At 38.7% G+C, this 13,709-nt stretch overlaps 2 protein-coding genes across 3 annotated transcripts in view; both read left to right on the forward strand.

The window, feature by feature from the left end:
- The window catches only part of rras2 (RAS related 2), a 30,599-nt gene extending 22,844 nt beyond the window's left edge, over window positions 1-7,755 (forward strand). Inside the window, exons 3-6 of the mRNA XM_043244685.1 lie at window positions 1,507-1,609; window positions 3,400-3,508; window positions 4,035-4,153; window positions 4,768-7,755. Coding sequence (XP_043100620.1) covers window positions 1,507-1,609; window positions 3,400-3,508; window positions 4,035-4,153; window positions 4,768-4,855 — 419 coding nt within the window. The 3' untranslated portion in view covers window positions 4,856-7,755. The remainder of the gene's footprint in view (window positions 1-1,506; window positions 1,610-3,399; window positions 3,509-4,034; window positions 4,154-4,767) is intronic.
- A 2,969-nt stretch (window positions 7,756-10,724) lies between these two features.
- Window positions 10,725-13,709, forward strand: part of tub (TUB bipartite transcription factor) — a 61,350-nt gene continuing 58,365 nt past the window's right edge. Inside the window, exon 1 of one of the 2 annotated variants that reach the window (XM_043245224.1) lies at window positions 10,725-10,936. In XM_043245224.1, coding sequence (XP_043101159.1) covers window positions 10,875-10,936 — 62 coding nt within the window. In that variant the 5' untranslated portion in view covers window positions 10,725-10,874. The remainder of the gene's footprint in view (window positions 10,937-13,709) is intronic. The other variant, XM_043245227.1, reaches the window with a different exon arrangement.

Consider the following 13,709-nt stretch of genomic DNA (forward strand, 5'->3'; position numbering starts at 1 on the left):
TTTATGATTTGATAATACATCATAGAGATCAGATAAATTACAGAGGAACTGGTGCATTTTGTTATTATCCTGTGCATTATGCATACTTGTGCAGGCAGGGGTATAATGAATGTGCTGTGTTATCGCTTTGGACAAAAGCATATACTAAATGGCTGCTTGCTCTAGCACACTTATTATACGTGGCTGGTAAAAGCCTTGAAATACTTTGGATTAAAAAAAAAATTCTAGGCGAAAAATTCAGACAAAAATGAAAATTCTGTCATTAATTATTCACCCACGCATTGCTTCAAACCCATAAGACTTCCATTCGTCTTCAGAACATAACTGAAGATATTTTAAGAGCTTTCTTTATCCCGCATAGACGGCAATGCAACTACCACATTCAGAGCCCAGAAAGGTAGCAGGGACATCATAAAAATAGTCCATATGACATCATTTTATGAAGATACGAGAATACCTTTTGTGAGTGGTAGTTGCGTTGTTCTCTGCGGAGGGCGAGAAAGCTCTCTGATTCCATCAAAAATGTCTTCTGAAGAATTTACATTTTTTTGAGTGCAGTGTTGCCAGATTGGATGATTTCCAGCCAAAGACCTCACAAATAAACGGCCCGAAAGTTTAAATGTCAAAATAATGTTATGGAATGCAAACGAAGGTTGCTATGATCCACTGTCTGCAGTCAGGATTAGGTATTTCACACTCGTTCGTGAACAAACATGACATTCAAAACTGTGTCATTTATTGATCCATTTGGCTACTGTAATCTAACATTTAAAAAAAATAAAATATTAAAAAATAACAACAATAATACGCTTACCTCTGTGTCTCTCTGTAATTTCACGCAGAACTAGAGGAAGTCTTTTGTGAAGTTCGTATCGAACATAATGCATAACTTTGCACAATCAAAAGCAAGGTTTTGGTTCTATCCGTCGGTTGTTGATGGAAATTTTAGATGTAGGCGTTGCCCTTAAATAAAGAGACAGGGGAACGTGAGCATGCAAAAGTGGGGTTTAAGTAAAATAAGTGATCGGAGAAGCCCAGCATACGCCAGAAATGAGAATTCTGTCGTTTAGGTGGAAAATCTAAGTTAAGAAATGTAGAAAAGTAATGAGCTCAAAACTAAACATGCATTGTTCAACATAAGATCAGTAACATGCATTTAAATAACAGACACAGCTCATTTTAATTTCGTTAATGTGATATGATCACTAAAAAAACACAAATGGAGCCTGTGATTACAAGCATTGCTCAGGAAGGGGGCCGACTTCTGTCGTGTGTTTATTCAAACATTATCCAATCTGCCGTTTGAGTCACACCTGTAAGTAAATACACTTATTAATCCTTACCGTTGCCATAGTTACACTACACAACTCCTGTTGGGCCTACAGTGAAAGTAATCTGAATAGAATAGAAAATAATCACTTATATAATTTGGAGACGGTTCCGATCAAACCCAAAAGTGCTCAGTCTGTCCGCGGGTGACTAACGTATCTGTTCTGCGTTTGTTAGTCCTGGATACAGCAGGACAGGAAGAGTTTGGAGCCATGAGAGAACAATACATGAGGACAGGGGAGGGCTTCCTTCTCGTCTTCTCTGTCACCGACCGGGGAAGGTGAGCAACGTTCCACTCACGTTTTCTCTCAACTTTCTCTCTTTCTTCCCCTTTCCCCTACATTGTCTGTCTCAGTTTCACTTTCATTCTGTTTTTGTCCTTTTTCGGGTTGTGTTGATGTCCCTCCCTCCCCCCGCGCTCATTTACATTTTCTGTAACTGTAAATTTAGAGGCTTGCCAATAGTTTTTTCGCCCCAGGTTTCGTCTCTGTGAAGCATGCAAATAAACGGATCCCGCACACACAGCATTGTGTGCCCTCGAGGAACGAGCGAGTGTGATCAGCCGGTCTGTGCCCTTTTAGAGTCTTTCCCACTTCGTGTTTATGCAGTAAACAGCCTTTCCTTCCTTCGTTTACATTACCCTTGGAGCCGATGGCACAGGCCTCTCTTAACACACTCTCTCGCAATCTCTCCGGAGTCTATGACAAGCATTTCCTCCTCCTGCGTGACATTTAGACGACTCGTACTGTTAGAATCAACAGAGACCTCGTATCAGTGTTCTTCCCTCCCCAGCTCACACACACACTGTTCTCCGTAATGCAGCTTCTAGCCATCTTGCAGCGTTATTGGAAAGTTTACATCAACGGCATGAGAACCGAGTGACCTTATGTCGTCCTGTGTACTGTAATGCAGTTCTGCGGCCCAAAAGAGAGATAGCTGCTCATCAGCTGGAAGGGTGGGCTTGCATTCCTTTTAGGTTTTGTGAAGAGGTGGAGCTCTGTTTTGTGGGTGTATGAGTATGCTTTTAATTCATCATTTCTGAAAACATCCTCACTAGGGATGCCTGATATATTGAGACCATATGGGTTATAAGCCAATTAAAATGAGTTTTTTTTGTTATTAGATTCCCTCAAGTTTACACACCAGGTGTATAGCAGAAACACCACGGGTGTAGTTATTTATAATATTTTAAATAGACTTTCCGCAGTGTTTTTGTCTTAAGCGTCTATTTACTTTAAGTGCGAATAGGCGGCCTTGTTGAAAGAGGCTATTTAACACTAACTCTGTATGATTGGGTTAGTCGGCACTGCAAAAGATTTCTTTTGTAATAACAAATGAAGGAAATACTCGAAAAGTTAGTGTATGGGGGGATTTATTTTGCCAACAAGGTAGCATCCATTTAATAATTTGAATGAAATATACAATTGACACTCATTATGTTATTATTGCATATCATTTTGTAATGCACTACTATAGTAAAGGAACACTCCCCTTTTCGGAAATAGGCTCGTATTCCAGCTCTGCCAGAGTTGATAAGTTGAGTTTTACCGTTTTCTAATCAATTCAGCCGATCTCCTGTTCTGGTGATAGCACTTTTAGCATAGCTTAGCATAGATCATTGAATCCAGTTAGACCAGTAGCATCGTGTTCAGTAATGGCCAGAAGGGTTTCTATGTTTTTCCTGTTGAAGACTTGACGTTTCTGTAGTTACATTGTTTACTGAGCCCAGTGGAAAAGTAAAAGTTGCGATTTTCTAGGCCGATATGGTTAGGAACTTTACTCTCATTTCAGCATAAGTCCTTGATAAATGTTTGAAACTCTTTGTTCATTTTTTTTTTTTACATTTTTTATAGGGATTACCGCGTAATACAAATTCTATCATAATTTGTCATGTTGTGACATTTGGCAACACATGCATGCAAAAAACGATGTTTTCACTTTTGTATTTGCGCGTTCCAGTGTGTGTGTGTGTGTGTGTGTGTGTGTGTGTGTGTGAGAGAGAAAACGCATTGCTAGTTTCAAGCTGTTTGGACCTTTTTAATGGCTATACATCATTTTTGTTTAACTCAGCTTTGAAGAGATCTACAAGTTCCAGCGACAGATCTTGAGAGTGAAGGACCGAGATGAATTTCCCATGATTCTAGTGGGTAACAAAGCTGATCTTGAGCAACAGAGACAAGTAAGTGGCACGAATCGCTTCAAGTACTGTAATTTCAGTATACTGAATCAGTATTGATACGAACATTTTAATATTCTTTGTCTGCATTGCAAACTTTACATGAAATGGCAGTCTATTGCATGCATTGTAGAGATTCTGTCTTTATTGTTTCTATTGTAAAATAACACATGCATATACAGAACTCAGAGCACAACTTCACAGTAATTATACGTGGATGAAATTCAATCCTGAAAATCAATGAGCTGAAAGGCTGAAAAATATCACTGAGTGGTTGTGTCTGTGAGGGAGAGAGATGGTAATAAAAGATACGGGGTTACTGAGTGCATAGATAGACGCTCTGATTGTGTAACACTGCCATCTAGCGTTAGAACAGAAAACACCAGCCTGTTGACTGCATCAGTTGGTTTTACTTTTACGAAAGGCACCTTATAAGACGCATTGTTTTAATCAATATAGAACAGAAAGTTGTGATAGCAGAAAAAAGTGAAGTGCATAGATTTTAATTTGGAAGGGGTATCTTTTTCAGGTGACCCAGGAGGAGGGTCAGCAGCTCGCCCGACAACTCAAAGTCACGTACATGGAGGCCTCAGCTAAGATCCGTATGAATGTAGACCAGGCTTTCCACGAGCTGGTCCGAGTCATAAGGTGTGTGTGTGTGTGTGTTTGTGTGTGTGTGTGCGCGTGCCATACATTGCTGTTGTACCACCAGATGGTGGCAGCACACAAACAGCAGGTTCTGATTGAAAACGAACACTTCCATACTTGCGAAATGCATACTGTTTTTGCAATAAGTATATAAACCTGAACATTAAGAAAGGATAAACATCAGTGTGCCGCAGTGTTGTCATTATCTCTTTGTGTTGCATATTTATTAGAGCTACACGTGTCTGTTTTATCCAGTTTTATGGGTAAAAATGTTTTGCATTGTGAAATATAATATCCTTCACTTTTATGCACAAGATCTGGGTTTTCCCAGATATCGCTTAAATTTAGCTTGCATTTTTGCGTTTAAGTAATTTAATAATTTGAAATTGATTTATTGTATTGCTAAAGGTAACATTTCTAATGAACATTTCTAACTTACTTTTTTTTAGACTTCAAGTGTGCATTTTATTTCCTTGTTTTAGTTAAAAAAAATAACGAAATCTATGTAAATGAATTCAGTCGGAAGCCAAACGTCTCGTGTGACATGCAGTCATAATTTGAGCTCAGAGATTTGTGCGCTAAATGTTTCGACTGATTGTCACATCCTCTCACAGGAAGTTCCAGGAGCAAGAGTGCCCACCCTCGCCGGAGCCCACGCGCAAAGAGAAGGATAAGAGCGGCTGCCATTGTGTGATTGTCTAATTGGCCTTTCACTGCCGCCACTCACCCAGCTGCTGTCACCGGTCCCTGCCCCCCACCCTGCCTTCTGACATCACGTCCCGTGCGGATGAATTCGCTGCCTTTCTACATGTGCATGTCTTCAAAACAGCAGTCTCTCTCATAGCCTTATCAGGGGCGTTTGTGCCTCTAGGACTTCACTACTAGAAGAACCAAACTGACAAAATCTTGATCGAACTCACAATTCTACCTTCAGCTAGAGTACTGACATCAGTGTGACCTAGAATATGGTAATCGCGCCCCAACACTAAACATCGCTTCTTACAAATTTGCTATAAAAAACACACACACACACACACACACGCGCGCGCGCACGGTTCCTCTTTTTTGTATTTTGAAGGATTTTTTTCTCTTGCCTTGTGACATTTGTACGTTTGCTGAGATGGAAAGACTAAACGAAACGCCATTGAGATCGCAGACGAGATTTAGATTGAGGTGATGTTCTGAAGCTTTGCGTGTGTGTGTGTGTGTGTGTGTGTGTGTGTGTGTTGTGCCATATCTGTTTTTACTTCCATATGCTAAGCAGCGATTGTACATAAGTGAAGATTCGTGTGAGTTGAGACCATCTTTATAATGAGTACCGTGTGTGAGGTTGACGAGCTTGTTTTGACACGCATTAAAACAATAATGTCTTCGCAGATATGTACATAGATAGCCTCTAACATTATGCCAATTCTGTCAGCAGTGAAGTCAGTTTCCCAACTTCTTGTTTGGTCAAGATGTCTTTTTTTTTTTGTTTTGCATCCGTAAGGCTCCTTGGCATGTATGGGTTTGATTCTTTTAAAGGGATAGTTCACCTAAAAATGAGAAATGCTTTACTCCTCCTCATCCGTTCCAAACCTGTTCCAAATCGAAACTTTTTGTCTGTTTTTTTATTATTTTATTATTATTATTAATTGTATTTATTTGATTTTATAGTTACCCACTTGAAATGTTTATCCAGTAAAAAAAACGATGCATTTGTTAAAGAAACGTTTTAATGTCTCCACAAAATAACTGTTGTTTTATGTTTAAAAGCAAAGAAATGAAGACTGTTTCTAATACTATTATTATTACATTCATTATCAATAAACTCTTATTTTACAGTACAGTGGTAAAATATTTGTACTTTAATTTCATGTTGATCATTTGAAAATGATAACAAAATAATATTTTCAAATATTATTATTATTATACAGTCATATTGAATAGGGAAACGTCACCAGGATCTGTTGTTGTTTTAGGCCCCATTGCTTTTCATACATTTTTTTATTGGTAACATTTTACAATAAGGTGTCATCTGTTACCATTAGTTAATGTATTAACATGAACGAACAATGAACAATACATTTATTACAGTATTTATTAATCTTTAATAATGTTAGTTAATGAAAATAATACAATCATTCATCGTCAGTTTATGTTCACAGTGCATTAACTAATGTTAGCAACCAACTTGTGATTTTAATAATGCATTGGTAAATGCTGATATTAGCATTAACTACGATTAATAAATGTTGTAAGAGTACTGTTCATTCTTAGTACGTGTTAACCAATCAGCCTTAATGTAAAGTGTTACCCACATATTTCTTTTAAGTCTGTTAGTGTTTGATAGAAAGTAAGTCCTGCAGGTTTGGAAGGATGAGGGAAGCTTCATCTTTAGCTGAACTTTCCCTTTCCGTTCTGTGATTGTGAAACGTATTCTACACGGAGCCTTCTTGACTCTCGGCTCAGATTTCTACAGACTTCTCTTCAGACTCAGGTTTCTCCATTTCCACTGTTTTCACAATGTTCTGACGATGTCTGCTCATTCAGTGGTGCACAATAGGCTGTCTGTTCTCTACTAGGTACCCCACCGAGATCGATGACGCAGAGAATTAGTCTCTCAAATAATTGTCTCTTTTCCTGGCCTCGTATTTTGGTTTTTCTATGCGTTCGGAAATGTATTTAAACGACCGAAACAGCGCGAGGACTCCGTTGGAACTGCTGACATCACAGGCATCTTTTAAGCGTCTTTTCATGTATGTGATCAGATAAAACGTTTTTTTTAGATTACACAAAAGACAGAATTCACACACCAGGCATCCACATTCCCTCAAGACTGCTTTTTTCTTATTATTTTTTTGACATCTCTGTGACCTTCACACTTCAGTCTGGTATTTCTCATTTGACAGGTGATCATTTGCTTCCTGGCTTCATACACCAAGGGTTCATATCACTATTGCATCACGTCACGTTTTATTTTCGTCTTTTTTCTTTTTCTTTTTTTTCCCCCCCAGCGTGCGTTTCTGTATGAGGGATACAAAAAAAAAAAAAAAAGATTTTAGTTTTTGTGTTTTATCATTATGTAATATAAGAAAAAAGATGGAAGTGATCTTTTGAATGGACATGATTAAATGTTTTTACTATATACTTTTATACATTATTTTCTTATCAGACTAGTTAATGAGTATTTTTATATGTTTGTAAGTGAAAACGCTCTCGCGGCACAACTATGTGTATATGTAAAGAGGAGTATTTAATTATCTCGGTTTGCTTTTAACTGAAAAAGGCCAATGTTGAACTGTGGTCCTTTCGGTGGAACTGAAGCCGATAACCCATCCAAACAGTCGTCCACCTCATAGCCTACAACAACTTTATCAGTGATCACTGGGCCGATCGCTCGGGTTCGTATCCTAACCTAAACTTTGTCCGTTAACACCAGTTGACAGCAACATGGATCAAATCGAAAGCTAGTAAGAACAGAAGTGCATGGCTCTTCTTCTTCTTCTTCTTCTGCCCGGAGTCTGTGTACATCTAATACATACTGTGTTTAATTTGTCACATCTTTCCCTCCCCCTTGTATAGCCTCTGGTGCTATAATAAAATCTATGATTTATCTGTGATACATTTGCTTTTCCTTACTGAGGAAACGGGGTACAAAATTACAGGCCTGAAAAACAAGCGTCACCAAGTGACAAGTAGATTGTTATTTTGCTGTCCTTAAGTACATCCCTTGCGATTTGCAAAACTTCCATTCCTGGATGGTGTTCCAGTCGATACAGTAACGAGCCGTGTGACAACTTGTGTCGCAAGCTTGGTTTTATTGTTACCCGAGTCTGCTGTGTTTTCTTCTGTGTTGGGGAACATTGTGAAGGAGGAGGGTGTCGTATCATTTCGGAGAATACTCCGAATTAAGAGGACCGGCTTCAGAAAAGCCGTTGTTTGCTCGTGTTGTGACAGTGCTACAATTAAAGTGTCAAGTAAGGGAATTAAATCGATGCGGTGACAGCTGTAATATATGGTTGTCGCTGTATGTGTCGGTTTTATAGTGATTGTAAATCTGAATTATTCTGAGACAGGCCTTGAATGGGCCGGTCCGAGTTTCCTAAAAGCATCATAAGACTAAGCGACCGTTGGTGCTAATGACCTACAATCAACTTAAAGGAATAGTTCTGAAATCACTCCGATGGCACCCATTCACTGCACAGGGTTCCCTGGTGGGCAGGTGACGTCTTGTTCCCAGCATGCTTTGCATGGGACTTAATGGGAAAAGTACAAGTGCTGGTAACATTTTATTTCAGGGTCTCTTACCTAGTTGCTTATTAGCAAGCATGTAGTAGTAGTAATTAAGGACATATTAATGTCTTATTCTATACATCCCTAATCCTACCCAGGACCCAAAGTTAACCGCTAACTTTTAATAAACAGCAAATTGGGAGTTAATTGAGGTAAAAGTTGTAGTTAATAGCGAATAAGCCTTCCCTATATGAAAGTGCTACCAAAATGTCATATATTATTAAATGTGTTCTTGGGAAAGATGAAAAAACGGTGACTTGATAGTGTTAATGTTCAAATATATCGTGATGAAACCATTTTAATAACACAATTTTGTTGAAAAGTGTAACTTTTAGGTTTTTCATGGAGCACTGAATACATTCAGCACACTGGTATATGCTATTGCTAACTAAACGTTTACCTTAAATATTCTGTCAGGGACCCATGCAAAATCATTCTATTTAGTTCACTAGATTAAAAAAAAAAAAAAACATTCTGAGATAATTTACTCACCCTCATGAATACCCTGTATGAATTTCTTTGTTCTGTTGAACACAAAAGAAGATATATTGAAGAACATTAGCAGACAGCCGCTGGTCACATTAACTTTCATTTTTTTAGTTTCTCTTTCATTCTATGAAAGTCAGTGTAACTGACTATTCAGCAAAAGAAAGAAATTCATGCATGTTTGATAACAGAATTTAAAAAATATAAGATTGAAGTTGTATGGTAATGGTTGTATTTCTTAATGTATTCGTGTCGAACAGATGAACGTGAAACCAACACTGTAAATACTCGTAATTCTTCAAATGAATAATGCACGAAATCATGTAACAGATCATTGGTCTCTTCAGTCTACTTGTCAAACGTAGAAGCCTTAAAAAAGGGATTTACATAAATGTATTTTTTGAGGTTTTGTGTGGTGTGAGTAACACGTGTCAAAATTGCCATGACACACACACACACACACACACACACACACACACACACACATGGACAAGTGGGCTTTAATGATCACCAACACCTGCTGGCAATGGAAAGAAGAAAATGAACCCACTTGTACTGGTCTGTAAATTTGTCTGATCTATATTAGCTTAAAAAGCTTCTACCATTCCCGATGAGCATGTGGCAAAAGCGTGGTTGTTCTTATGAGGTCAGAATGTGCCTTAGACGGGCTGTACTCTATTAGAGCCGTTGTTTGGAAGACAGCTTTGTGTCCTTCGAGCACATCTGGGTCATGAATGGCTGGATTGACAGCTTAATGTCACTGCGCTTGCAAACATATGTTTGAAGCTCGCTTCGCCTAGCAGCACATTTCCAACATGGCAACCAGATGACTGAAAGTTGTTTAATTGGGTTTTTAACAATTTAATCAACTTTGGTGAAATCTTTGTATTGGTGTTTCTTTGCATATTGATGTATTCCTTCTTGCACATATTTATCAAGATTTCAAATATTTGAATGTGCCATGGTTTTAGTCAGTACCTTCTGCTATTTGTCTTCTATCCAATATGCTTTTTGATTAGTGATTTTGGCCACATAATCAGTCTCTTTGTTCACTGAATGATAGTTGGACTGTCTGAGATTGCCTCCCCTCCCTCAGTCCATTCATGCTGTGATCCGGTCAAGGAGTGCAAAAATTCTGTAGGCAAACCACTAACCGATCCTCATTACTCTCTCTTTCACTCTATTAATAGATGTTCATTTGCCTTTTAATGTTGCTACTCCAGAGAAGAGACAGACCTAAATGCAAGAAACTGGAAAATATATAATTTTTTTATTATATTAAAAACTAATATAATTATATATAATATAATTATAATTAACTAAAATAATTATATTTATTATATATATATATATATATATATATATATATATATATATATATATATATATATATATATATACTCTGTAAAAATTTGATGATGAGTGATATTAGTTTATCTAAAGGACTGTGACCTGTTTTATTATCCACCATTTATTGTCCCTAAATACCTGGTATGATGGATGATACATCATGATAATACACATATATAATAAAATCAGCGTATATAGCCTACACACACATACTGTATATCGACGTTCGAAACAAAATTTAGGCTACCCCTGACCTTATATCCTGCAATAGAGGGGGGAAATTGACTGTTTTTAATATAACACATGCAAAAGGTCCCCACTGTAACTTCTGCAACAAAACTAACGGCCACCTAGTATTTTGTCGAAGAACATCTTAATCCCAACGTGCGCGCGCATGGTGAATTTAACAACTGACACTTCCCCTCTCACATCCAGTGGTTCAGTCCACCTATTTTAAACCCCTCAACCAAACGGTTTTCTAAGGCTTCCCAGCTTTTCGCCAGAAACGTCTGAAGACGTTCACTGTGGTGAAGACGAAGGATTTAACACAAGACGCCAACAATATTGCACGGCTCGGCGTCGCTGTATAATCGAGCGTTTGCGTCCACTGATGGCCATGGACGGACTGAGCAACAATAAGAGCATGTCATACAGTCGATGGAGTTACGACAGGTAAGCACGCCGTTATTCTGTAAACACGCCGTAAAATCTGCTGTTCTGTATGCGTTCAATAATTCATGTGATTAAAGTAAATCGCGACGAGGTGCGCTAACGAACAAGCCGACCCAACGGCTCATGACGGCGAAAGAACGCGCTGATTTTAACGACCGAAGTTGTGTACAAAGTTCCTGATACGTTTGAGAAAGAACAAACGGCATCCTTTGGTAAAAACGTACGGCATTTCGCAAACATGATGCTGTTTTTCTGTTTTCGTGTTCGCAAATGCGCTCGTAACAAAGCGACCACAGAGACGTTTGTTTCTGCTTTGTGAACGGACAATTGAACGGCACGTATCTGGTCAGTTTCGCATCGAAATAACGGTTACTGCGTACCAACACAGCTTTTGCGGAGCGAAACGTCACCGTTCCGTTTCAACACGTGCTCTTTCCAGCGCATCTCTGCTGTGTTTATTAGCCTGGCTTCAGCGTCCTCTCAGCTCCACTGTCAGCATCCCAATTCTCTACAGGCATCAGCATATCTGCCTCAGTGCTCCTGCCCGTGAACCAGAAGATGCTGGAGTTCATCGTGTCTGCAGCAGGTGACACGTTTGAAATTTCAGTCAAAAACCAGGACAGTGATTGGTATGCTGTGAGTGCTTTCTCACTGCTCCCCAGAGGAAATACAGAAAGATCTTTTAGTCTTGACGCCTGTGGCATTTCTTCATTGGGCATGTTACAGTGAAGCAGGGATAACGTATGTATGTATGTATGAAGACCACACTCTCACCGTACTATGTCTGAATACACACACTTAAAATACAAAGTGGGTTGTTAATGAGAGGGTCTAAACATGTAGTAGTCTATTGACGAAACCAATAAGAACACAATGGCCAAATAATGTACTGCCTCAGCAAAACGTCTTGGCGCACACATCAAATCAAAAGGCCATGGGACTGGAGTCGTCAGGTTAGTAAAAAAAAAAATAAATAATGGACGTGAATTTTGTGCAAGGCTAAATACAACCATTTAGAAAATAATACTGTTTAGTGTCACAGAATTATAAATAAATAAACAGATTGTTTATATTGATTACCTGAAAACCACTCTTCATCAGTAGTCGATGGGTACGCATTCCGGATGCAGCATCAGTCCTTCCTTCTCTCTCCTTTGAGACCCTTTTGGTTAGTTCAGTGTTGGGCGATGTGGGTGATAGGGCACAGAGGTAAGTGAAGGAAGTGTTCCTATGGCAAAGACAGCGCTTCAGAGAACAGCTGGTGCCTCTCTTCCAAACAAAGGGAATACTATCCATTGCTGAGTACCATCTCTGATGAATGGATAAAAGAGACAATACCTGCCAGCACATCAGGCTGGAGCACATCCCAGATCATAGTTCTGTATATGTGCAGTGAATACAGAGCCGGGCATGATGGAGACAAAGCACCACGATGTTTTGTTCAACTGATTGTAGTCCTTTTAACTAGCACTGCAGTAAGAGCATTTCCCTCACCTATTTAATTCAGACCGTACCTGCAGTTAGATCAGCTCCAGAGTGATGCCTTGAGCTCGTTTGGGATTTAATGGAACCGGCGCTGATTAGATGCATACGTGCGCAGCTCATGCCGGCATTGCAATTGACAGCCGTCCTCATCAGGTCTGGAGCTGCTCTTAGACGGTCTAATCAACAAGCTGTTCTTCCCATTAGCACAGCTGAAAGAGCCAAGGTGTTTGGAGCAGATAGTTTTCAGCACAGGCGAACTTCAATGGAAGTAGTTAAGCATTTTCACATTTCTGTTAAATAGCTGGGGAGTCTGCTCTAATTATCCAAATAAATGTCAAGTGATCTCATTAGGAGGCAGATAAGGTGTCTCACAATGGCCATTAGACAGACATGATGGAAATTAATTCCCGCTTCTTTTTTTTCATTCCACAATAATCAAAGAAGCACACATTCGATACACTTAATTGATCCTTTGCTAAGGTCACCCTGCTTGGTTACTGTTGCTAACTCTCAACTAGATTTACTTAACATCCCAGAAGAATAAAACACTTCCTGCATCCAAATATACATCAACAGCAGGCAAAAAACAGTATGTGAAAAGAGTGGAAGGTTTGAGTTCACTGTATTTATGACACATAGACAGAGAGAAGTTGTGAATGGCAGTGACAGAGTTCATTCGTACTATATAAAACATTTTCAATTTGTACTGACAGTACATGATGTGAATCAATAGATATTTGATTGCTTTTTTATATTTTCAGTTTAATTTTGATTTAAGTTTTAGTGATTTTTTTTAATTTTTATTCTATTTGGATGAATCTTTATTAGTTTTAATACTTTTAGTTAGTTAGTGTCACTATGACCCAGGCAACATGTTTTCCAACCAATATGTCTGTGCAGGTCGTTTACGCAAATCCTCGAAATACGACCCATCATAGTGCATACTACAGTTGCGCCTCCCCTACACTGTTTTGTACTATTTTATCTGCGTCGTAATCTCAGCCTCCTGTAGCTCAGTTTGTAGAGTATTGAGTTAAACGATGAGACGTGATCCTTTGCGTATTGGATCGAAACCTGATAATTCTCAATATGTTATGATTTTGCAGTATTTTTGTAACAAGTAGAGGTTCAGGTGTGGAGTTAGGTGTGGTTATTCGTACGAATTACACTCGTCAAAATATGTTTTAACTACCGTGAGATCGGTAATTAAATCAGTCTACACACTGCATTTAAACAAAATACGTATTTTGGCAATGACAATCCCACGTCATCTCATGAAGACAGATGC

Source organism: Puntigrus tetrazona, chromosome 7 (assembly GCF_018831695.1).
Source record: "Puntigrus tetrazona isolate hp1 chromosome 7, ASM1883169v1, whole genome shotgun sequence".
Lineage (NCBI taxonomy): Eukaryota > Metazoa > Chordata > Actinopteri > Cypriniformes > Cyprinidae > Puntigrus > Puntigrus tetrazona.